Source organism: Cynocephalus volans, chromosome 3, assembly GCF_027409185.1.
Source record: "Cynocephalus volans isolate mCynVol1 chromosome 3, mCynVol1.pri, whole genome shotgun sequence".
NCBI classification, from domain to species: domain Eukaryota; kingdom Metazoa; phylum Chordata; class Mammalia; order Dermoptera; family Cynocephalidae; genus Cynocephalus; species Cynocephalus volans.
This window is the reverse complement of record NC_084462.1, coordinates 178,891,458-178,914,261: the sequence shown is the minus strand read 5'-3', so window position 1 is coordinate 178,914,261 and position 22,804 is coordinate 178,891,458. Positions and strand designations below refer to the sequence as shown.

The 22,804-nt window shown below is 37.5% G+C and overlaps 2 protein-coding genes across 2 annotated transcripts in view; both read left to right on the top strand.

The window, feature by feature from the left end:
- The first annotated feature begins 27 nt into the window (after positions 1 to 27).
- LOC134373891 (thyroid receptor-interacting protein 11-like) lies at positions 28 to 11,266 on the top strand. Its single transcript, XM_063091937.1, has 3 exons — positions 28 to 571; positions 4,102 to 4,160; positions 10,965 to 11,266. The coding sequence occupies exons 1-3, from the start codon at positions 433 to 435 to the stop codon at positions 11,145 to 11,147; spliced, it is 381 nt and encodes a 126-aa protein (XP_062948007.1). The 5' UTR covers positions 28 to 432; the 3' UTR covers positions 11,148 to 11,266.
- Positions 11,267 to 13,497: 2,231 nt separating this feature from the next.
- Positions 13,498 to 22,804, top strand: part of LOC134372808 (thyroid receptor-interacting protein 11-like) — a 33,788-nt gene continuing 24,481 nt past the window's right edge. Inside the window, exons 1-3 of the mRNA XM_063090173.1 lie at positions 13,498 to 13,772; positions 15,715 to 15,783; positions 20,618 to 20,811. Coding sequence (XP_062946243.1) covers positions 13,668 to 13,772; positions 15,715 to 15,783; positions 20,618 to 20,811 — 368 coding nt within the window. The 5' untranslated portion in view covers positions 13,498 to 13,667. The remainder of the gene's footprint in view (positions 13,773 to 15,714; positions 15,784 to 20,617; positions 20,812 to 22,804) is intronic.

Below are 22,804 nucleotides of genomic sequence, written 5' to 3'. Positions count from 1 at the left end.
TCTCTGCTCCACAGCCGCTTTCAGAGCGAGTGTCATGGCGGCCGGCGTCGACTTGGCAGGAATTGCCCACGGAACTGGGGAAACTCACCAAAGCGGAGGAAGCAGTGACCCAGTCCGGACGGTGGGAAGTCGTGGGAATGAGTCGAGGCCCCGCGTGGGTGACGGTGTCACTAGAGGCGGGCTCCTGGTAAAGTTCCAGGCCAGGCCTCTGCGTTTCCAGGCAGAACCCGGCCCTTGGTGGGAGCCGCCCCCCCCCCCCCCCCGCGCGAAGCCGGCGTTGCCAGGGAACCCCGCCTTGTGCCGTGGAATTCCGACTGTTTGGATGTGGGCTAGTCCCGTGAAGGCCGACGTTCGAGGACATTTGGCGGGGTTGTCCGACGGCGCTGGACGCTTTTCTCGGAGCTGACGGCGTCGTTCTCTAAACCCGCAGCGATGTCGTCCTGGCTTGGGGGCCTCGGCGCCGGCGTGGGCCAGTCTCTGGGTCGAGCGTGGGGTAGCCTGGCTTCCCTTAGCGGCCAGATTTCAGATTTGACAAAAGAGATGTTGATGGAGGCCTCGGAGGAAGTGGAAGGTAAGAGCTGGAGCAGGGGAGGGAGGGCTTTCCTGGGACCCTGGGAACGTCCCTCAGCAGACGGGGACAGGTCGCAGACGAGTCCCACCCCGTCCTTTTTATTAACACTCCTCCTTTTGACTCTTCCCGGTTGATTTTCTGGGATGAATGACCCCTGGGGTCTGCGGGAGGCGTCTGGTTCTCGTCCTTTTGACTACTCTGGAAATCTCAGAGTGAAACTGCTGCGAGGTGGAGTAGAGTTTATTTTTCTTTGGTTCGTTCACACCCACCCCTTATTTTGCCCTCATTTTGGGGGCGGATCTGAATTTTGAGCATCTTCATTTTGTCACAGTTATAAGAACTGTATATGATAAGTCGTCACTTTTTTTGTTTTCTTCTATTTTTGTAACAATAGAAATAACTGGTAATGCAAACATTTGGTAACTCTTGCTCTTTCTGTCTTGCGTATATTATTTGTTAGTGAGACATAGCTGTTTTTCCGTTCAGTTATATTTTTACTTACTGTGTTGATACATTGTACAGTTCCAGCTGAAAATGTGTTTTGTGTGAAATTGCCTATTTCTCCCATATTTCGACAGTAGAACAGGGAAGACAGCCCATTCTTTGGGAATCCTTAGCAACCTTCACTCGTTTTTGAAGTCTTCGTCTTACTTTGCTAATGAGTAGTGACCCAGAGTTACGTGGCGATCAGTGGTTAAGTTAATTACTATTTTGATTTCTTGGTATTTCTTTAAGCAAGATATTTCTTGGATCAAAAGAGTTTTTGAAATTTCAGTCTAGATCTGCCTCCAGGGTGATAATGGGCTGGTCTTCTGGATGAGAGCGGTTCCTTTGACAGTTTTATTTCTTATAAATTAATAAATTAGAATTCTGGTTGTTGTTGTTTTTTAAATCCTGATTTAACTGAGCCTTCATATTTATTTGGTTGAAATAGAGAAAGATAGTTTGATAGAAAGGTGGTGTTTATATTTAGAATTTCTGTGGGGTCTATTTAGAAGGAAGGAATACAAGGGAGCTGCCAAAATCCTTCTTACAGCTTGGGGTTCCCCTTGGCGGGGTGCATGACATGGGACAGGTTTGGGGATGGGCATGAAAGGGCTTCTTTCTGTGTCCCAGAAAGGATCTTGGGACCTTGAGGGCAGTCAGAAGCAGAGAAAGGCCAGATAACAATGGGAAATGACTAATCTTTCCTTATATCCTAGATAGGGGGACACAGTTGACTATTTTGACCCGAACCAGAAAACATGCATCCGCAACCTGGATGTCTTGCAGGTTTAAAGTGGGATTAATTTTGTTCTTCACAGCAAATGTGCTCCTGTATTCTCAGTCTTAGTGATTTCCATATTTCATACCCAATTTTCTAAACTAGGCATATTTATGTCTTTGTCTCTTTCTTTTTCATCTCCTATGTCCAGTTGGTCACCAAATCTTGTTCATCCTATGCCAGATTGTCCTTTCCTTTATTACTCCTACTTCTTTAGTTCAGTCCCCATAATCTCTCCCAGGGACTTTTTCTCTTTCATGTCCTGTCACCCATTTCTCCCTACTCCAGTTCATTTTCTGTTGTATTCCCAGTTAATTTTCTACACTTGATCTTAGCCAAAAGGCCGAGAAGCGATTCCCAGTTAATTTTCTAAAAATAAATGTGCTTAAAAATTTCTTGATCATGTTACTTGCAGGATAAATTCCAAACCTCTTAGTTTTGGGAGGCCAAGGACCTATCTTATCTATTTTCTGCCTACCTTTTCTAGTTCCCATACCAATGGCCATGCATCTGCATATTTGCATACACATGCATGCTTGTACCCAGACTTCTACCACAAGGAACTTTGTCAGGTGTGTACACAACTCTGAACCTCTATGTGGAAAGCCCTTCCTTCTCTACTTCCTCCTTCACCTGCCTGTGCCTGGAAAACAATTTTCCTGTATGACCCTGCTCACATGTCCGGTACTTAGTGAAACCTTTCTGACTCCCACTTAGGTTGAGTCGATTGCCAGTGATGTGTTCTAACAGAACTTTGTGGATCTCTCCCTGATAGCACTTACCATATTGAGTTATAATTTATCTCTTTCCTGATGTCCAGGGTGGGGACTGTATGTTTTTGGTCTTTATAGTAACAGTGTGTTGCATCTTCCTTGGTACATAGTAGGTGCTCAATAAAAATTTTGCGAGTGGGTGAATCTTCAAAGTTGCTTAATGCTTTTATTCTTTTCCCTTTGTATTACTGTAGGGATTGCCTACCACCTAATTTATTGATTTTGTAAATTATTTAAAAAGAGTCAGATCTTTTATTAATTCAGCATATGTCTATTGAGTGTTTACCCTGTGCCAGTTATGAACAAGAAAACAGTCCTAAAATAGCACTGTTGGTACAACTTGAAAATCATCCATATTTACAAATACCAGTAGGTTGCTATTCTACCAAACACTCTACTGATTTATTCAAGGTTAGGAGCTTGGACTTTTAAATCAGATAGGCATGGGTTGAAATTCCACTTCCATGCCTTGCAAGTTGTGGGATCTTTGGCAAATTATTAAATACTTCTAAAAAACACAGTTTCTTTCTCATTGAGGAAATCAGAATTTTTTTGTTTGCATATATCTCCCCTTTACTTAAAAAAGACCAGGATTTTTTTTTTTGGGGGGGATAGGGAGTGGGAGGCCACTTAAATAATTTAAATCCCTCTTTGAAACAATTGCTGCTTTTAAAAATTACCTTTCTAAACAGATTAGGTTATACTTTGTCTTCTTCAGGGTAGCAATTAGACAGCCAGAGTTTCAAACAAGATGTATAAACAACCAGAGAAGCAACCCTACCTGTGATTTTCAGAACAAGGGTGTGTTTGTCAGTATAATTTATTGCATGCTGCTTGTATTTTCTTTTGACTTAAACTATAGTTCAGAGAAGTTATTTTTATAATATTAAAGTGCTGTGAGTAATGAAAAAACACTAATACCTAGAAAAAAATAACTCTGTGGGTGATAATTTTCTGACAGCATCATTGGTGCTATTTTGGCACTACTGGGCTCTGACTCCACTTTTAAATGCAAATGTATAAAACCAGACTGAGCTCATTATTATTTTTAGTAAGTTATATCTATGTTACTTTAAATAAGCATTCTTTTAGTGAATTTTCATTGTTTGTTTACAGGTCATTAATTATTTGATAGTATTAGAAGCAGAAGTTAGAAATAAGGCCTTCAGTCCCAGTTAAATGAGTTTCATCTAAAATGACAGGGTAAGTCAACAGAGAGAGTGTCAGTTTTCAAAACTTAATGAGCACTTCAAGGGAGTAAAGGTAGACATCCTAAGGTATAGGACAGAGGCAAAATAATGACTTATATGATAATGAACAACATTAACAGCAATGGAAAGTTCTGATGAAAATCAAGTGGTATACGTCTGAATTTGCTCTCATATCTGCCTACTATTCTGTTTAAACCCAGTGAAATATATTTTCCTTAAAATGCTTGTTTATACTTCATGTGTTGATCAGATATTCAGTATATACTATTTCTTTTGTAACAGAATTACCTAATTCTAGGAGAACGGAAATTGAAGCCATTCATGCAGTCTTAAAATCAGAGGTAAGGATAATTAAAGACCGATTAAACTTAGATTTTTCTTTCCTTTTTTTCTTTTCTTTTCTTTTTTTTTTTTGTGATTGGCCAGTAAGGGGATCCGAACCCGTGACCTTGGTGTTATCAACACCTTGCTCTAACCAGCTGAGCTAGCCAGCCAGCCCAGATTTTTCTTTTTGGAAGCTATGAGAGTTATTCAAACTTTATTTCAGTCCTCTCATTTTAAATGCACTCCCTTCCACTTTTTATCTCTTCTTCTTTATCTCTGTTTTATCTCAGCCTCCTTTAGATGAAGAATATATTTACACGTTACTGCAGTTTGCTATTCTTTAATATTTCCATATCTATTTCTATATGCTAGAAGTAGGAAAACTGCCAAATGTAGAAATGACTGTTACAAAAATCTATCATTATCAAGGATTTACTGTGTTCTAAGAGTGTGTTAAATTGCAGTAGTACATTTATTTAAGTGTAATATGAAGACTGTAATTCTGTTTAATTTACAGCTTTTTAATTCCCAAACATTAAAATAACAATAATATTTGGATACAAAGTAGTTAAGAAGATAGGTATAGCAAATTAATTTTACCATTTTATTCATTATTGGTCAAGTGTCTAGTCGTGACTAGTTCTGGACATTGTACTTAATAGTGATGAGAAAAGCTTGGAAAAGAGTTCAAAGGAAAGCCATAGAGAAAATGAAAGGATTTAAAAGTAGTTTCTAGGGCCGGCCCCCTGGCTCACTCGGGTGAGTGCGGCGCTCGGGAGCGCCAAAGCCGCGGGTTCAGATCCAATATAGGGATGGCCGGTGCGCTCACTGGCTGAGCGTGGTGCAGACAACATCATGTAGAGGGTTGCAATCCCCTTACTGGTTAAAAAAAAAAAAAAAAGTAGGTTCTATTGTAAAGGACTAAAGAAACCCAACTATTAACCTTGAGATAAGAACAGTGAGAGAACACTTCATAATTGTGTTTCAGCAAAAGATATTCTTAGAGGACTGTGTTAAGCATGTTTTCCTCTTAACTAAGCCCATAAAAAGAGAACATTGAATTTAGATATAAGAAAATATTTACTGACTAGCATTGTTGAACTCTGGTCTAGATTATCCAGGTCGGATTGTGGAATTTGAAAGTAGAGGGACCTCTCAGGAAGAACTACAGTGGTATTCTGCTTCAGTACAAGATGGCAGTTTGGTGGCACTTAGAGATCTTAGCTAATACCTTAGTAATTACCTAATAAGTAAAGTAGGTGTGTTCCAGTGACAAACAGTTTCTTTGTACGGCCGAGATATGAAATTGTTCCCACAGTTCCTAAAGAAATCCTGAGAAAGCACTCATTGGCACAGATCCACCCAGAAAAATTAAAGGGCAGAGGTGTGTGTGGTAGCATTAGCTTTGGTTAATTCACCAGTGTACATTTCGAGAAAATAAATAAGGTTAACCTGCTCAATGAATGTCTGCTTTGTATTGAGCTTGAGAAGGGAGATATAAGTCTTCTGTCCTTCTGTTGATCTCAGTTCTTTTAATGCCTCTCATAGAGTTATCATTGGACTATAGTAAGTATGATTCTAGTGTTTAGAAATATTTGTTTTTGATAAAACACCTCCAAATGCAAGCTAACTTTCTCATTTGGTGTTTATTCAAAGTATCATAAGCTACTCAAATACTAGAGGAAAAGAGACGATTGGGCTTCCCAAGGACTTATTTTCTAAGATAATTTTGACTATACATAATTTTCACCTTATGTGCTCACTTCATACCCTAACCCTGTATGTGACTGTGCAGTATATCTGTTCAAGACTTACTGCTGTAAGAGGATAAGTTGTAGATATGGCTGAATATTTTATTTAGTAAGTTTTCATACAGACAAAGGGCAGTGTTTTTTCAGAGGTTTTCCAAAGGAAATTAGATTTGCTTATAGATGTTAATATGTGTAGCTGACTGAATTAGTTAGGATTCTTTAGTTCCAAGTAATAGTAACCAGCATAAGCTAATTTAACTTTCTGTATACGAAGAAAAACAGTCATCACATTTACTGTCTTGGTCCAATAGACTATTTTAATCTCTTTATATTAAGTCATTTTACAAATAACTTACAGAAGTATGAATAAAGTAATGGTGAAAAACTTTATTAGAAATTTTAATAATAATTTAAGTATAGCAAATCCAAATTTTTATTTCATATTTTTCTGGTTTTGAAACATAAACACACAAAATAGGCAGTGTTCTTTGAATTCAGTTAACTGCTTATTAACTCTTTTTTTGTTTTTTAAAATTAAATTTTTTATTGAAACATATTGATGGCACATGTTAATAACTCTTAAGCTTAAATGAGAATGTTTCTATCTATCTTGTAAATACTGGTTCCAGATTTTAATTACTCCCCTAGTAGATTTTAGGTTATCATTCCTTCTAATTCTTTTTTTTTTGACTGGTAAGGGAATCGCAGCTCTCGGCACGGTGTGGTGTGCACCACGCTCAGCCAGTGAGTGCACTGGCCATCCCTATATTGGATCTGAACCCGCGGCCTCAGCGCTACCAGCGCCGCACTCTCCCGAGTGAGCCACGGGGCTGCCCCCTTTAAAAAAAATTTTTTTTGATCATTACTTCTAATTCTTGACTTGTGTCATTAAAACTGACAGTTTTGAAAACTTTAATGGCTCATGGTTTTTTAAAAATTTAATCATAATTGATTATACATATTTTGGGGATTCTGTGTTGATCAAATCAATATTACTAGTATGTGTATTGTTACAAATTGTGCTTATTCTTTATGCCTCTTGTCCAATCTCTCCCTAACCTCCCTCCCTTCTCCCTCCCACCACTGATAACCCTAGATTTCTTCTCTCCCTCTGAAAGAATAATGGTTACTGAGTTGATTTGCTGCTTAGATGATCTGTCCAATGCTGACAGGTGTGTTCAGGTCCCTCAGTATTATCATAGAGCAGATGCTTCTTCTGTCACTCTGGAATGGGCTTTGTGGAGAGAGACATCCTCTTCTTCTTTTTTTTTTTTTGGTCTCTGCTGGTGACTCTCCTTGTGTCAGTGCACTCCAGTGGCTGGTGGACCATCTATGTGGTGGTTATGGCATCTAGCCACTTTTGCAGCAACTGTGGTAGCTGTGGTGGGCCACCCACATGGAGGTGATGTTTCTGGTGTGTTCCTTGGCACTGGTGGTGTGCCTGGTTGTGGACAGTGGTCTGGTCTCTGGCTCCATGCCCCAGGTCCTCTGATGGCCCGAAGGCGCTGGTGGTGTTCCTGGGCCGGAACTAATTTTTTGTCCTTTGCTTCTAAAATGGGCCAACTTCCTGTGGGAACCAGTACTTGAGCTGTGTTGTTGCACTAAATTGCTGCTTTGCTGCTGTTTCCCTAGGGAAGGCTTTTTGGGCAGCTCAGGGTTTAATGGTTGACCTTATAGGTACTTCTGGCTCTCCAGAGACCCAGTGCACCTGGATTGCATAGAAGGTCTGATCTGGGCCTGAATCTTGTCATCAAACTGCACCCCATGCAATTCTGCATTCCTGACCAGTCTCCTCTGAGTGGTCCTGTGCTGACTGGGGGTCTGATTGGCTGTCCTTGCTGTGTCCCAGTTTTTTCCTGGTGGGCCCATCCCCCCCACCCACACTTCATGTGTGATGGGTCCTGCACGGGTCCCATGCGATGACTTACTGGCCTCTTAACGGCTCCCCTTTTTCAGCTGTTCTGACTCTTTGCTCCTGTGTGGTTTTACGGGAATCCTATTAGCAGTCTTGCTGTCCTGGGGGCCACCTAGGCCCTCTTCTCCTCTGCCACCTCTAAGCAACTCCATCTGAAGGGCAAAGCTGTGGGTTCTACCAGCTCCTGCTCCATGTGCTCAGCAGTTCCAGCCTTTAAGGCTGCCGTGGCCCAAAATCCTCCAAGCAGTTTTTTCTTTCTCTCATTGTGGCTTCTCCCACTTCATGAACTCCGTAGGTCTCTCCTCCTCTTCCCCTGAGCTCCAGTGGCCCCAGCTTGGCTGTTGTTGCATTTTTATAGTTGTAGATTGGTTGATTTGTGGGAGAGAGTCCTCATGATTTTGTTGATCAGACAATGGCTGTCATCTTTGCTCCATAGTTACAAAGTATTTTTATTCTTATATTTATAAATATCAATTAGAGTGATCAATCCATTGAGTTATTTTCATTTCTGTATCATCTGTTTCCTCCTAGTCATCTTTGTATACACAGCGGCCTTCAGCATTTGTCCATGAATGAACTGAATCAAGTAAATGTTGGAGTACAAATGTTATACTTAATGAAAGAATACTGTCACATATTCATTTAGCAAAATGGGACGGTTCAGGTCCTTGTCATAAAGTATTGCAGAATAAAATACTTTCTTATTGAATAGCTAATGTGAAAATCATATTTCCTTTTTGTTCTTAGAAATATATTGTTCATTCATCAGTTCTTGAGTTTGAGAAAATTTCATTTTGATATTGCCATCTAGAGACTTGTTTGAGATTTTGCCTCTGTAGTCAGTTTCACCATTAGACTCTAGAGTGCTGCTTTCTGTCTCTTTGCATTCATCTTCAGAGTTGTCTAGTGATTGCGAAATGTTTTCCTCTGTCAGTTCATTTTTCTTTGTCAAAAAATGAAAAATTCTGAATTTTCAACTGGGTTCAGTGAAAGCCAAAAAAAAAAACCTCCAAAGATATCTCAAAACTGCTGTTTACTTTTATAAAGATGATGTCATACTTAGGGCAATGCGAACAGAAAACTGGTTATTTCACTATTACGTGATTCTTCTAGGTGATTCCGTAAGTCTTCTATTTTCTTATTATTTTAGTCTTTTCCAGCATAGTTGGGAATAGTTGATAAGTAATGGTAAAATAAATCCTAGGATAATAAAATAGCAAAATGTTTCAGGATACAGAAAAAACAAGATCATTACAATCCCATGGATTATTCTTAGATTTATGAAAGGATCCAACATACCATTATGGTAATTGCAAGGTGGAATGAATTTTATTCTATTTTCAAAAGTAGGTAAATTTTTTGTTTGTTGGAAGACCTTTAAGAAAGAGTAATAGTCATTAATATCAATTCTTACAATTAGGACTGCTTTAAAAAGAAAATAAAGTTGGTACTAGTGGACCATGATAGTTTACCAAGTATTAAGCAGGATGAAATATTTTAAGAATATAAGTGTCTCTGGACTCCAAGAGCAGAAATGTAGGCACACTTTAGGAAGGGGCTGCAACTAGAAATGGAGGCCATCAGGAGTCTTTTTTCTCATTTATATTCTTCTCTGCTCTTCATCATGTGTATTTATTCTTTTTTCCTTTCAGTCCAGCCTCCTCTGCTACGTATTCCATGTGATAGAAAATATGACCCAGACAACTCTTAATATATTACAGGTTCAGCCCGATAAGGAGAATCTGTCCTTTTTGTGTTTTCTCAACCTTTCTGACTCTCATATGGCTAGGGAGATGAGGGCAGACAACCAAGTAGGTATTAACCAAATTCAAAGTTCTAGTTATTAGTCACAGTTAAATAACCTCAGGGGTTTTTTGTGTTAAAAAGCCTAAAGTGGACTTTTATAGCCAGGTTTTGGCTTCAGTATATTGTGTTATTCATTTATGTATGTTTTTCATATTAACAGCTCTCAGAAAATCATGCAAAAGCAGCCAATAGAATAGAAGGTAATTAGTTGTGTGACCGTTGGTCCTGTTTCTTACTACTACTTTTTCAAGATAACTGAGGTCTGTGTTAGATTTCTGGGGCTAGAGTCCCAAACTAAGGTTTGTGGATGTTGTAATTATTCCTTTGATTCACTCCATTCGTTTTCTCTGGGAATTCATGAAATATTCCTAGACCGTAGTTTTCATGGCTGCTGACATCAGAAGTTCCTAGAATCCAAGAAAAAAACAGATGACATCCCAAAAGTGAAAAATTCATCATCTTCTGGTAGCTTCTTGCCCACTGTCAGTCTCCTTTTTCTCAGTCATCATTGTTAAACTGTGTAGATATATTAGTAGAATGCTTAGTAAATTATCTGTAATAACTTTAAAATTCTTTTTTGCAGAGAGTTTTAATGTCTATTTCTCTTTTCCCATTATATTCTTATTATGTTCATATTATGTTCATGACAAGGAGTGATAATAGGTTAAGATAATATTTATGTACATAATATTTGAGTAATTTTTTCATGTTTTCCAACATCTTAAAACAAAAGACTATGTATAATGTCTAGAGTCACTGAATTGTTATTATTATTTTTTCTTTTTTTTCTGAGTTATTATATTTAGACTGTTTTGTATAGTTTTAACAGTAGTTTTTCAACAATCCCAGTAGTGATTTTCAGATTGGATTTTTCAGAGGTGCCTCAGGGGGTCTGGGGAACAAGGCAAGTAAGTAATGTGAGGCTTTAGCCTCCTACCTGTAATTCAGCCAGAAATCTTTTTTAAAAATATGCCTTAAAAAAGTTCTGCTGCTTGGGGAGAAAACAGAAGCTCAAACAGGTAATCTATTCATTCATTTACTAGACATGTATTATATGCTAGACATTGGGTATAGAAAGATGGGAGAAACATCAATCAGCGGCTTTTCTTAGCAGAAAATCAAACTCAGCAAAATGTTAGTTTTCCCCCTTTGGTTTAGAATTAGGCATATTCTGTATAAACATGCTCATGCATTTGTGTAATTTGAAAGTATATTTTAAAGGCCTTAATTCTGTCTGAGACCTTTTATATTTTTACATTATTTTTTCTATGAAGCAATATTTTTTTCATAATGCCATGCACATAACTTACAGTCTTCTTGTCGAAAATACTTTTTTCTTTGCTTTCTAGAATGAAAGTATGAAAAAACTTTGTACCAATCTGGAGGAGAAGCAAGAAGCCTCAGAGCTTCAAATAAAGCAGCAATCTACAAATTACCGAAATCAACTACAACAGAAAGAGGCAAAGATTTTTACAGTTACTTCATATTCATTTTACTGTAATGTATTTAGGAAGGTTTTTAAGAGTTTATAATATAAATCAAGCTATCTTGATCCATAAAAAATTGAAAGGGTGTTGAATTTAATAATTCCCGACTCATTTTGATAACACTAATTTAACAAGAACTTTCTAAGCTTTCAACTAAGTTTATATTATATAAACTGACCTTTGTGGACTTTAATTTCTACTTTCCAAAAGAAGGAAGGTATTTATGTAAAATGTCTTCAGGCATGTGTTGCTTGTAATTTCTGATTTTATGAAACTTTAATTTGTCATATTTTCTTAAGTTGTTTTAAATCAGTGTGGTTATTCCTAATGACTTTTTAAAATGCTTTTGATTACAAGTGTTATTATTTGTTGTATTGGCATGTGTTTGATATTCCATGGAAAAAGAATATGAAATATAATTATACTGTTTTATAAATGTTTTTGTTTTCTTTTAATTTGATTGAAATGGTTGTTTTGAGAAATATAATTATACTGTTTTATAAATGTTTTTGTTTTCTTTTAATTTGATTGAAATGGTTGTTTTGAAATTGGCTTATCTTTTCTTTGCACTTCTGGTACTAGATATTGTATGATATAACCACTGTTATCCAGAATTCTTAAAATGTAGGCTGTATCCCCAAGTGTCATGCTGTTATTGAATTCTCTTTAGTGTTTAGTACATAAGTGGAGTCCACTAAATACTTATACTTGTACTGAATTTAACCATTTTATTAGCCAGGTCATTTGGGTGTTTTTCAGTTTGTTGATTTAAATGTTCATGTCTACCATAACTTCGTATTTAGGTGTTTTCAATTTAGATATATTGATTTCTAGTACCTTCAGTGGCATGCTAAGGTTAAAAATAAAAGTATACCACATTAAAGATAAATATAAAATTTAAAATAGAGCTTAATTTTTTAATCTATTGGGAATTTGATAATTTCATAATGCAATAAAGATAAATTACTTCAAAAATAAAATGAATACGGAAAATCAAAGTTACAGGTTCAAATTAAAATTACAAGCCCACTTACTGCCAAATTGCTTTAAAACTCTTTAAACCCTACTCATTGATTTTTGTACTTATGGACTGGTAGCAGACATTCATGGCATCAGTCCATGGACCACACTTTGAGTAGCACTGACTTATAGACATTACGATAGAATAGTAGTTCCTACCCAGGGCTTTACAGCTGAACCATTAGTGACACTTAAAAATACACATGCTTATGCCCCCCAGGAGATGCAGATTTAGTGTACTGGGAAGGGGCCCTGGTATTGGTAATTTTCAAAAGCTCCATAGATGATTCTGTTGCTTACCCCAAAGTTGAAAACACTGCTGTGGGAAATTTTGGCTTTTTATTTTCTACTTAACTATTGATGTTAAGCATTCAAGTTTGCAAATGTGTCTTTGTTATTAAAGCTTGCACTGTGTGACTCTACAATTTGATATAAATGTCTGTTGTATAAGGACAACTTTTTGTGTTAATGCTACATATAAAAAAATTGTGTATTTCAGTACTTTTTACTAGGATGAAAGCTAATATGTGACTGTATAAAACTGCTCTTTTCTGAATCTATTTGCTGCCCTCATTGTGATGTTCATATTCCCCCAAAATCCAATTTATTTCATATCATTTTTGAAAAGATGAATGAAATTTGTGTAGTACTCTAAATCTCCCTTAGGGAACGGTCTCTAATATGAAAAACCTGTTTGTTATGACATATGACATAAATGTGTTTGGTTTTTGTTTATTTAATTGCTTAACTTTACTCATGTAGAAATACTGTTACTTGTTGGCTGTTTTTTTAGTATCACATTTTCCTTAGTTGTGGCAGAGTGTCTTTTGGACTAGTTTGAGTTCTTCATAAAAGGCTTATAACAGTTCTCTCTAAATTACTCACTTGTGTTTTTAGTAATCTTTCATTCCGAATGGATGTGGCATTATGGTAGATTCTGTGTTCATAATTTCTTTGAGGCTGTGACTTGGTGTCCAATACATAAACTGACACAGGTTTCATTTTCTTATCATTTTAAGGTTTGATAATCACAAACAGAACCCTAAGAAATCGCCTATAGTACCCCATACATAGACGATAGCAAACCCATGTTTAACTGAGAAGTTCATTGCTTTAGTTAACATGTGAGTGAAATTCTGATCTTATACCATTTGAAACATTAACTGTGATTTCACTCTGGTGATCATGTTTGTTTTTTAAATAACCATGTTATGGATAGGATGTTATAGAAGATGTGGGTTCAGTTAACAGAGTACCATTATATGATAATCTTAAACAAATTATTATGCCTTTTAATATTATTAACTTATAAAAAGGTTAATATGGTTATTTTAAAGTACTTTCTCTAAAACATGGATTATAAATATATAGATCAAAATCAGCCATCATAAAGCAAGACAGATTGCGCTACAGGATCAGTTGCTGAAACTGCAGTCAGCCACTCCGTCAGTACATTCAGGAGCTGGTGGTATACCAGCAACCACTGCATCTTCTTCATTCAGCTGTGGGATCAGTCATCATGCCCCAGCTTTCCGTGATGATGACATGAACTTTGGAGATGTTATTTCATTACAACAAGAAATAAACAGATTGTCAAATGAAGTTTCAAGACTCGAGTCTGAAGTTGGCCATTGGAGGCATATTGCTCAGGTAGCTAAAATTTTCATGAGTTTTTGAAAATAGTGAGTAAAAATACTGATGTTACATGAATAGATATATAGAGAGCTCTTGGTATTAGAAAGTACTGTGGGCTAGGAAATAGAAAATCTGTACTCTAATTCTGCCAATGACTTTCTTTCTAAGTGATTTTAGTCAGGTCGTCTTTCTCTTTCAGCCTTAGTTTTCCCTTCTGAACAATGTTTGGAAACAATTTTTCAAAAAGAATTTAAAGAAACAGATCCATTTTTAAAAAATAAAAAGTTTCAAGTCCAGGACTCAAAAGAGATAAAAATTGAATTGCTGTTGATTGAACCAGCACCTTTTCCACTGGAGTCCCTGAAGGCTTCTCTGGTGGAAACATCAGGAGTCCGAAGCACCGTGTTTGATACTGCTTGCTTAGATGATGTCTTAGGTTTCTTTTAGCTCTAGGTATGTGTAAAGTGAAATCTGATAATTGGATTATAAAATAAGTTAAACTATTTTGTGTTGTTTCTCATGCATTAGAAATCAATTCCTTGCTATTTTGTGCTGCAAACTTTCTCCCAAGGAACACTATTTTTCTTACATATTAGAGGTTAATGGAGTTTGTCAGTAGACATGAGACCTGGAATAAACTGGAGCACTGTTCATTTGGATTTAAGTTCATCAGTGTAGAAAAAAACAAAGTATTTAAATAGACTATTTTTCTATCTTTTTGTGAATTTAATCTAGTTATGTAAAGGAGAAATCATCCCAATTAAAATGATCTGTTTCCCAAGTTGCTAGACAGTCCCAGTACCCAAAATAAACCTTAGAAAGGCTGATTTGTTTGTCCATCTTATCTCCAAAAAGTAGTAGTTCTTAAACTTTGTGTCTGTAAGAATATCCTGGGGAACTTGATATTGTTGATTCTCTGGCCTGTCTTCAGAGATTTTGATTTAGTAGCCTTGGAAACTCCATTCAAACAAATAAATACCCCAGGTGATTCTGATGATCTGAGGAACACATTTTAAGAAACACTGCTTAGGTAAGATTTCAAAGGGAAGTGATGGTCTATTGTTATGTTCACTTTAGCATATCTTAAATGATTTACTGTATGACTGATCTGTGCTGAAATATAAAGGTGAAAAAAATTGGGACCTTTCAGGACTTAATTTTCTAGCAAGGCATAATAAAAATTATTTGTATTACACTTTATAAGATGCTTCCATATTTATTATCACAAAACATATTATGTTATCCTGATAACTATGTGACAAATTTATTACCTCTATTTTGGAGATAAGGAAACTAAAAGTTAAAGTAATACACCCATTTTCACAGTGATTAAGTTATGATTCTAAATCATCTTTTGACTCCAAAACCTGTGTTCTTTCCATTATACTGTGTTCTTTCTTTCAGCCCTAGAGCAGCTTTTAGTTTATTAACATGCTATATAGTAAATGTTTATGAACATAAATGACCAACATACAGCTTTGAATGAGAAGAATCCAAAAGTTCTTTAATTTACTTGTCATACCAAAAATTATTCTGTCTTGGAGTAGAGATCTTCTGGGTAACATTTAAAAAAAGGTTTTTACTTGGGTCATTATTAGCATTAATATTGGGTAATTTCCATTTTAAAAATTTCCTTTTAAAAAGCTGCTCAATTATCCTCACATTTGCATTCTGTTAAGCTAAATAAAATATTCTTTGATTTTTTCTTCTTAACATTAGCTATTTTATAAAACCGTTGTCTCTCCAATCAGTTAACAAATTCTCAAATATGATACCTTTTATTTATTGTATATTGCTATTGTACTAGGTTCTTTAAAAGGTGCTTGGCATTCATTAATCATAATCTGTCTGAGAAATTACCCTTTTTTGAAAAGTATCTGTTAATAAAGTTAGTTTGCAACTTTCTATTTCAAAAAAATCAGTGTAATTATTTTCTAATTCTCTTTTTCTGAGCTAGACTTCTAAAGCACAAGGAACACATAGCTCTGATCAAAGAGAAATCTTCAAACTGCAAAATGTCATTAAGGTAAGTCAGATTGCTGATTCACAGTTGCTAAAATCTTATTAATCGCATAAGCCTATTGTATTAGTCTGTTTGGTATTGCTATAATAGAATACTTGGAACTGGGTAATTTATAAAGAAAATGAAATTTATTGCTTACAGTTTCTGAGGCTGGGAAGTCCAAAGTCCATCTGATGGTGGCGACAGTGACCCAGGGGTCTCACATTCCAAGATGGTGGAAGCAGAGAGAGCAGAGAGACAGACTCTCCTCTTCTTTTTAAAGCCCTCAGAACCACACCCCTAACCACCATTTTTAATCCATTCCCTCCAGCGTGGTCCTACAATCCAATCACCTCCTCAAGGCTCCACCTTTCTATTACCATAATAGGATTTCCCACCCTCTTAACAGTCACAGTGTGGGCTAAGTTTCTAATACAAAAAACTTGGGGGAGACAATTCAAGCTTCAGGGAGTTTTGGGGGGATGTAATTCAATCCACTGCATTCCACCCCTGGCTCCCCCAAACTCATGTCCTTTTCACATACAAATACATTCATTTCATCCTCAAAGTCTTAACTTGTTTTAACTCAAAAGTCCAAAGTTCAAAGTCCCACCTGTGAAATTCAAAACAAGTTATCTACAATGGTGGGACAAACAAAGGGTACATATTCCCTTTCCAAAAGGGAGAAATAGGCCAAAAGAAAGGTGTGACAGGTCCCAAACAAGTCCGAAACCCAGCAGGGCAGGCATTAAATCTCACAGCTGGTGAACCATGTACCTTGATTCCATGTTCGGTGTCCTCTGCATGCCGGTGTGTGGTTGTGTCCCCAAGTCCTCGGGCAGCTCTGCCCCTATGGCTTTCCTGGTTGCAGGCCACATTTCAGCTCTACCAGGCTGGGGTTCCACTTTGGTAGCTCCACAGGTCTGGGGCCTCATGGTGGTCCCGCTCTCCTGGCTCCAGTAGGCATGGAGCTTTTGGGGTTTTTCTGCTGCAACTCTGACCCCTCATTTCCACTTTGCATTGCTCTAGTAGACTCACTGCAGTGAATCTACCCCTATGACAGATCTCTTCCTGGGGTGCCCAGACTTTTCCATACATCCCCTGAAATTGGGGTGGAGACTCCCAAACCTCCACAGCTCTAGCATTCTACAAGCATGCAGACCTAACACCATGTAGATGCCGCCAAGGTTTCCAGCATGTATCTTCTAAATCTGCAGGTCTAGCTACACCCAGGGCCAATTTAGCGATGGCTGCAGCAGCTGCAGCAACCGCAGCAGCCGGGATGCTGGTGCTGGAAGCCACTTCCCGAGATGGCCCTGGGCAGTGAGCCTCTGGAGGGTGCCTCAGGCCTGGTAGTAGAAGTCTCAGTTATGAAATTATATTTGTTTCTTTTTTAATATTTTGTATTCTCTTTATTTTTCATGACAAGTATGGTATACAAAAATCTCAAAAATCTTTTTTTGTGTGTGTATTTGTCACACACAAAAGGGATCCAAAATCATTTGATTTTGAACATTTATTAGTTAGTTTATATTTCATAAGTCTCTACACTCGACTGTATCTCATAAAACTATCTTTATTAAAACAGAATTCCAAGGTTATTGAAGTTTCAAGATGTAAGATTAAAGGCTATTGACAAAATAAAATGCTAATATTATTCATTGTAAAGAATTGTTTTTACTTCATTGGTAAAATACTTTATTGCTACTTTGTGTCAATTATATTTCTTTTAAGATAATTATTAGTTACATATATTTATTGTGTCAATGAATTGATTTCAGTGTCTAAATTACTGTCAGATACAGAATTTTTAGTTTTTGCTTTTATTATTATTATTTTTAAAAAAATTTTTATTGACTCAAAATTGATTATGCATATTTTGGGGGTTCAGTATTGAGATATGTTGATTAAACCAATATTACTAGCATATATATTGTTACAGATCATAATTATTCTTTATGCCCCTTGTCCAATCTCTCCCCATCCCCCTCTCCCACCCCCTCTGCCCTCTAATTACCGTAGATTTCTTCTCTCCTTCTGAAAGAATAATGCTTACTTTGTTGATTTGTTTCCTAGATGATCTGTCCAGTGCTGACAGGGGTGATCAGGTCCCCCAATATTATCATAGAACAGACGCTTCCTCTGTCAGTCTGGAACGGGCTTTGTGGAGAGAGACATCCTCCTCCTTTCTTTATGTCTGTTGTTGACTCTCCTTGTGTCAGTGCACTCCAGGGGCTGGCGGACCATCTGTGTGTTGGTTGTGGCATCCAGCTGCTTTCACAGTAGCCATGGTTATTTTAGTGGCTGTGGTGGGCCACCCACATGGAGGTGATGTTTTTGGCATGCTCCTTGGTTCTGGCAGTGTGCCTGGTTGTGGGTCGTGTCTGGTCCCCGTCTTCATGCCTTGGGTCCCTGTCTCCATGCCTCAGGTCCCTGGGTGGGCCCCGAGGCACTGGCACAGTGTGCCTGGTTGTGGGAGGGGGTCCGGTCCCCAACTCCATACCCCGGGTCACTGGGTGGGCTCCAAGGCGCTGGCACTGTATGCCTGGTTATGGGCAGGGTGTCCGGTCTTCTTCCCCATGCCTCAGGTACCTGACTGGGCCCCAAGGTGTTGGCGGCATGCCTGGATATGGGAGTGCGGTCCAGTTCCTGGCTCCAAGCAGCGGGTTCCCAGGTGGGCCCCAAGGTGCTGGCTGTGTGAGTGGGTGTGAGTGGTGGTCCTGTCTCCATCTCCATGCCTCATGTCCCCAGGCAGGCCCCAATGCACTGGTGGTGTGCCTGGGCCGGAACTAATTTTTTATCCTTTGCTTACTTCTAAAATGGGGGAACTTCCTGTGGGAACCAGTACTTGAACTCTGTGGTTGAGCTAAATTGTTGCTTTGCTGCTGTTTCCCTAGGGAAGGCTTTTTGTGCAGCTCAGGGTTTAATGGTTGACCTTACAGGTACTTGCAGCTCTCCAGAGACCCAGTGCACCTGGGTTGTGTAGAAACTCTGACCTGGGCCTGAGTTTTTTCATCAAACTGCACCCCCTGCAATTCTGCATTCCCGACCGGTCTCCTCTGAGTGGTCCTGCGCTGATTGGGGGCTGATTGGCTGTCCATGTGTCCCAGTGTTCTCCTGGTGGGCCTGTGTCTCCCCCACCACCCATGCTTCAAACACTTCCCATGGGACAGGCTGTGTACCGGTCCCTCATGATGACTCACTGGCCTCTGAATGGCTCCCGTTTTTCAGCTGTTCAAGCTCCTCACTCCTGTGTGGGTCCACAGGAACCCTATTAATGGTCTTGCTGTCCTGGGGGCCACCAAGGCCCCCTTTTCCCCTGCCACCTCCAAGTAACTCCATCTGAAGGGCACAACTGTGGCTTCTGCTGGCTCCAGGTATCATTTGAAATTCATGACTCTACTTTGGCAATGAAGGGTTATCTTTTTTCTGCTGTCATTAATATATTGTACTGTTGTGGAATAAATTTTCATTATTGTCTAGCCAGATATCTTTCCAAAGTTGCTTTCATTAAGTTGTTGCCAAAATATTCTTTTAAAATAGACTGTACATATGAAATGATTTCCTCTTTATCTTTTTTTAGCTACTGGACACTTATTTTCTTGAACAACAGTTGTGGGTGCCTGATGAATGGACATCATTGTGTGCATACGCACCTGTGTGCGTGCACACACGCACACACCCCACACACATACATTTTATTGGTGATTTGGAGGTTCATGAACACTTTGTTGTATGGGCAAATTTGAAGAGATTTTTGTCTTTTGAGTTCCTTTTGAAACATTTCTAGTAAACATTTTCTTTTATAATAGATTTATAGAAAAGTTGCAAAGATAGTGGAGAGAGTTCTATACCTCACACCCAGTTTTATTTATTGTTCACATCTTTACTATAATACATTTGTCACAGCTCATGAACCAATATTGAGGCATTACTACTAACATTTAGACTTTATTCAAATTCCTTAATTTTTACCAATTGTCCTTTTCTTGTTCAAGGGGCCCTCCAGGATAGCACATTATATTTAGAGGTCATGTCTCCTTAGGCTTGTATAGACTGTGACAGTTTCTTAGACTTTCCTTGTTTTTGATGACCTTGACATAGTTAACTACATTTTAAAATTAATTATTTAATGAAGAAAATGTCATTTTTAAAGTGAATTTTTCTTTAAAGCTAAAGTTTTTTCTTTCTAAAGTGCAAGACTGAGGAGTTAAATCAGCTTTTAAATGCAGTTAAGTCAATGCAGGAGAAGACAGTTACATTTCAACGGGAGAGAGACCAAGTCATGTTGTCCCTGAAACAGAAACAAATGGAAAACAATACCCTTCAGAATGAGGTATACTTTCACTTTAAGGAAACAGTGAATCAAATAATAAGCTTAATAACTATTAAGTAAGAAAACTGGAAAGTTTTCAATTCAAATGAATTTATCTCTTAGGTGATTTTTCTTAGTCTTTCTCTGATATGCTATAGTAGGACTTTCATCTCCCAGGGTGCTTTATCGTTTAGGTTTCAAAAATGAAAACCATGGCATATCTTGGATATAAGAAAAAATTTTTACCCATAAAATATGAAAAAAATGAGATACACCGAAAAAGTGGTCTGTCACAAAGAACCCAGTACTTTTGTATAGTTCCAGTTTCCAGGGAATGAGATTGTACAAAGTAAAGCTTCTAGATGAATATTCAAGATGATTTCAGGAGAATTTTTCCTAGAATAAATATATCTTGCAGTATGAGCAGTTAGAATACAATTAATACATTTCAACAGTGGGAAAAAGATTTGATAACATAGAGGCTTGTAGTGGGGCGAAAGGAACATTTTGTAGAAGAAAAATAAAGAAATGTCTTTTACCTAGGTTCAACATTTACGTAACACAGAATTAAGGTTAAACCAGGAGCTAGAGAGATTGCGTAAGCATCTTTTAGAATCAGAAGATTCTTATACTTGTGAAGCTTTGGCTGCTGAAGACAGAGAGGCTAAACTAAAAAAGAAAGTCACAGAATTGGAGGAAAAGCTAGTTTCATCCACTAATGCAATGGAAAATGCAAGGTAAGTTTTTCATTAACTTTAACTGAAAACTTCTTGAGTGTCAGACTCAGTAAGCATTTTTCGTGTTAGCTCATTCTCACAAAATTCATTATCTCCTTTTTGCAGATAAAGATACAGGATAAAGAGATTTAGTAACCTGCCCAAAGTCAGGCACACAGAATTTATGTGTGGGTTTCGCACTCAAGTCTGAGACTCTGAATCTGGCTTTCAAACTCTTAATCTTAACCATCACCCTAGGCAATTGCCTCTTATCATTTTAGGGATATAGTCTGCAATTCTGGCTGATTTAATTAGCTCTGTTCAGCTCCCAAAGAACTAATTTAATTTATGTGAGTTTATTTTTCATCAAGTGGTCTAAGGTTGAAGTTGGTGTAGATATTAGAGTAAAGGAAGTAGCAAGGTGAAGGACCTAGGTCAGTATGAAGAATTAGCTCTTGGTTTATTAGGACTTTTAATTGGCCAGGTTCCTGCTCGGTCCCTGCTTATCTTTTTAAAAATTTTATTTTTCTCAATAAAATGTTAGAAAATGTTTTTTCTTTTCTTTTCTTTTCTTTTTTTATTACAAAAACGTTATATTTTCCACTTCAGGAGAATCATTCAAACCAAAAAAAACAGAAGGCAGAGTCTCACCCCCCCCCCCCAGTGATAATCTTTTTTTGTACCCTTTTATGCTTTTATATTTGTTTATATATATATATATATAATCTTTTTAAAAGCAAAATTGAGATCATACTATTCATACAGGTTTTGTAACCTGTTTTTATCACTTAATAATATATGAGTATCAGTACACATTCAGGCATATGTTTCTGCAATATTATTTTATGATTAGCCATTACTTGGATTTGCCATAATTTCTTTAACCCAACCATTTATTATTGGATGTTTCAAATGTTTCAGCTTTTCAAAATTACTAAGAGTGCTGTTGTGATATCCCAAGACATATATGTTTTGTGTTGATGACAGATTATTTCCATAGTGTAAATTTTGAGAAATGGAACTTCTGGGTCAAGGGGCATGTTAAAACTTTTGAGATTGTACTGCAAAATTATTTTCCAGAAAAGATGTGTCTGTTTATATTTCCATTTGCGGTACGTGCATCTTTTTATTTCTTTTTACTATGTATGGTGCTGATGGAGATATAAGAAGATAGTAGACACTATCTGTCCGCAAAGATATTATAGGCCAGTGAGACAATATTTCTGAGGGTGACCCCTTCTCCTCCCTTTGCATGGAGTGTTAGTGTACCTTCAGATTCTCAAGGGAAACTTGTTTAAAATGGGAATTAAAATGAGTGATCATTTTTGTATGTGTTTCACTCAGGCAGACATGCCAGAACATCCTCAGATTATGTCCTTATACATTGTAATCCTTCCTTGCAATTTTCAGGCCCTTATTTTCTCAAATTAAAATAGTTTTTAGTCTCTGCCCCTTTTATTTACACTTTGTAATAGTTTCCAGAATAACCTTCCTTAAGTAGAGCTGTGATCTTGTTCCTCATTTTTTAAAAACCAGTTTTGACTCCCATGATTTGGTTCCATGCTACCTACTACCATAGCCTTATTTCATGCTATCATCTGTGTCCAGCTGAACTGTATTACTCAGTTTTCTCAGACCTACTATCTTCCTATTTCTTTTTCTTATACTTTATCTTTTCATATTCTTTCTTCTGCCTGAAGAATGGACCTATCCCTGACAGTTTTTCTGTGAATCCACCTGTTCTTCAAATTCCATTTTCTTCATGAAGGGTACTTTATTTAGCACCCCCCTCCTCATGTGCAGAACTAACACTGGTGTGATGTTTTTCCTTTGAACTTGTATAACACTTTGAGTCTTTGCCAGATTACATATATTTTACTTTAGGGTACAGGTAATTGTTGACCTGTCTTATACTGTCTCCCACCCAATGAAATGTAAGGTCATGGGGAGTAGGAATGATGCCATTCATTTTGTACCCTTCCCATAGCATATATTACACATAGTTTAATAGATT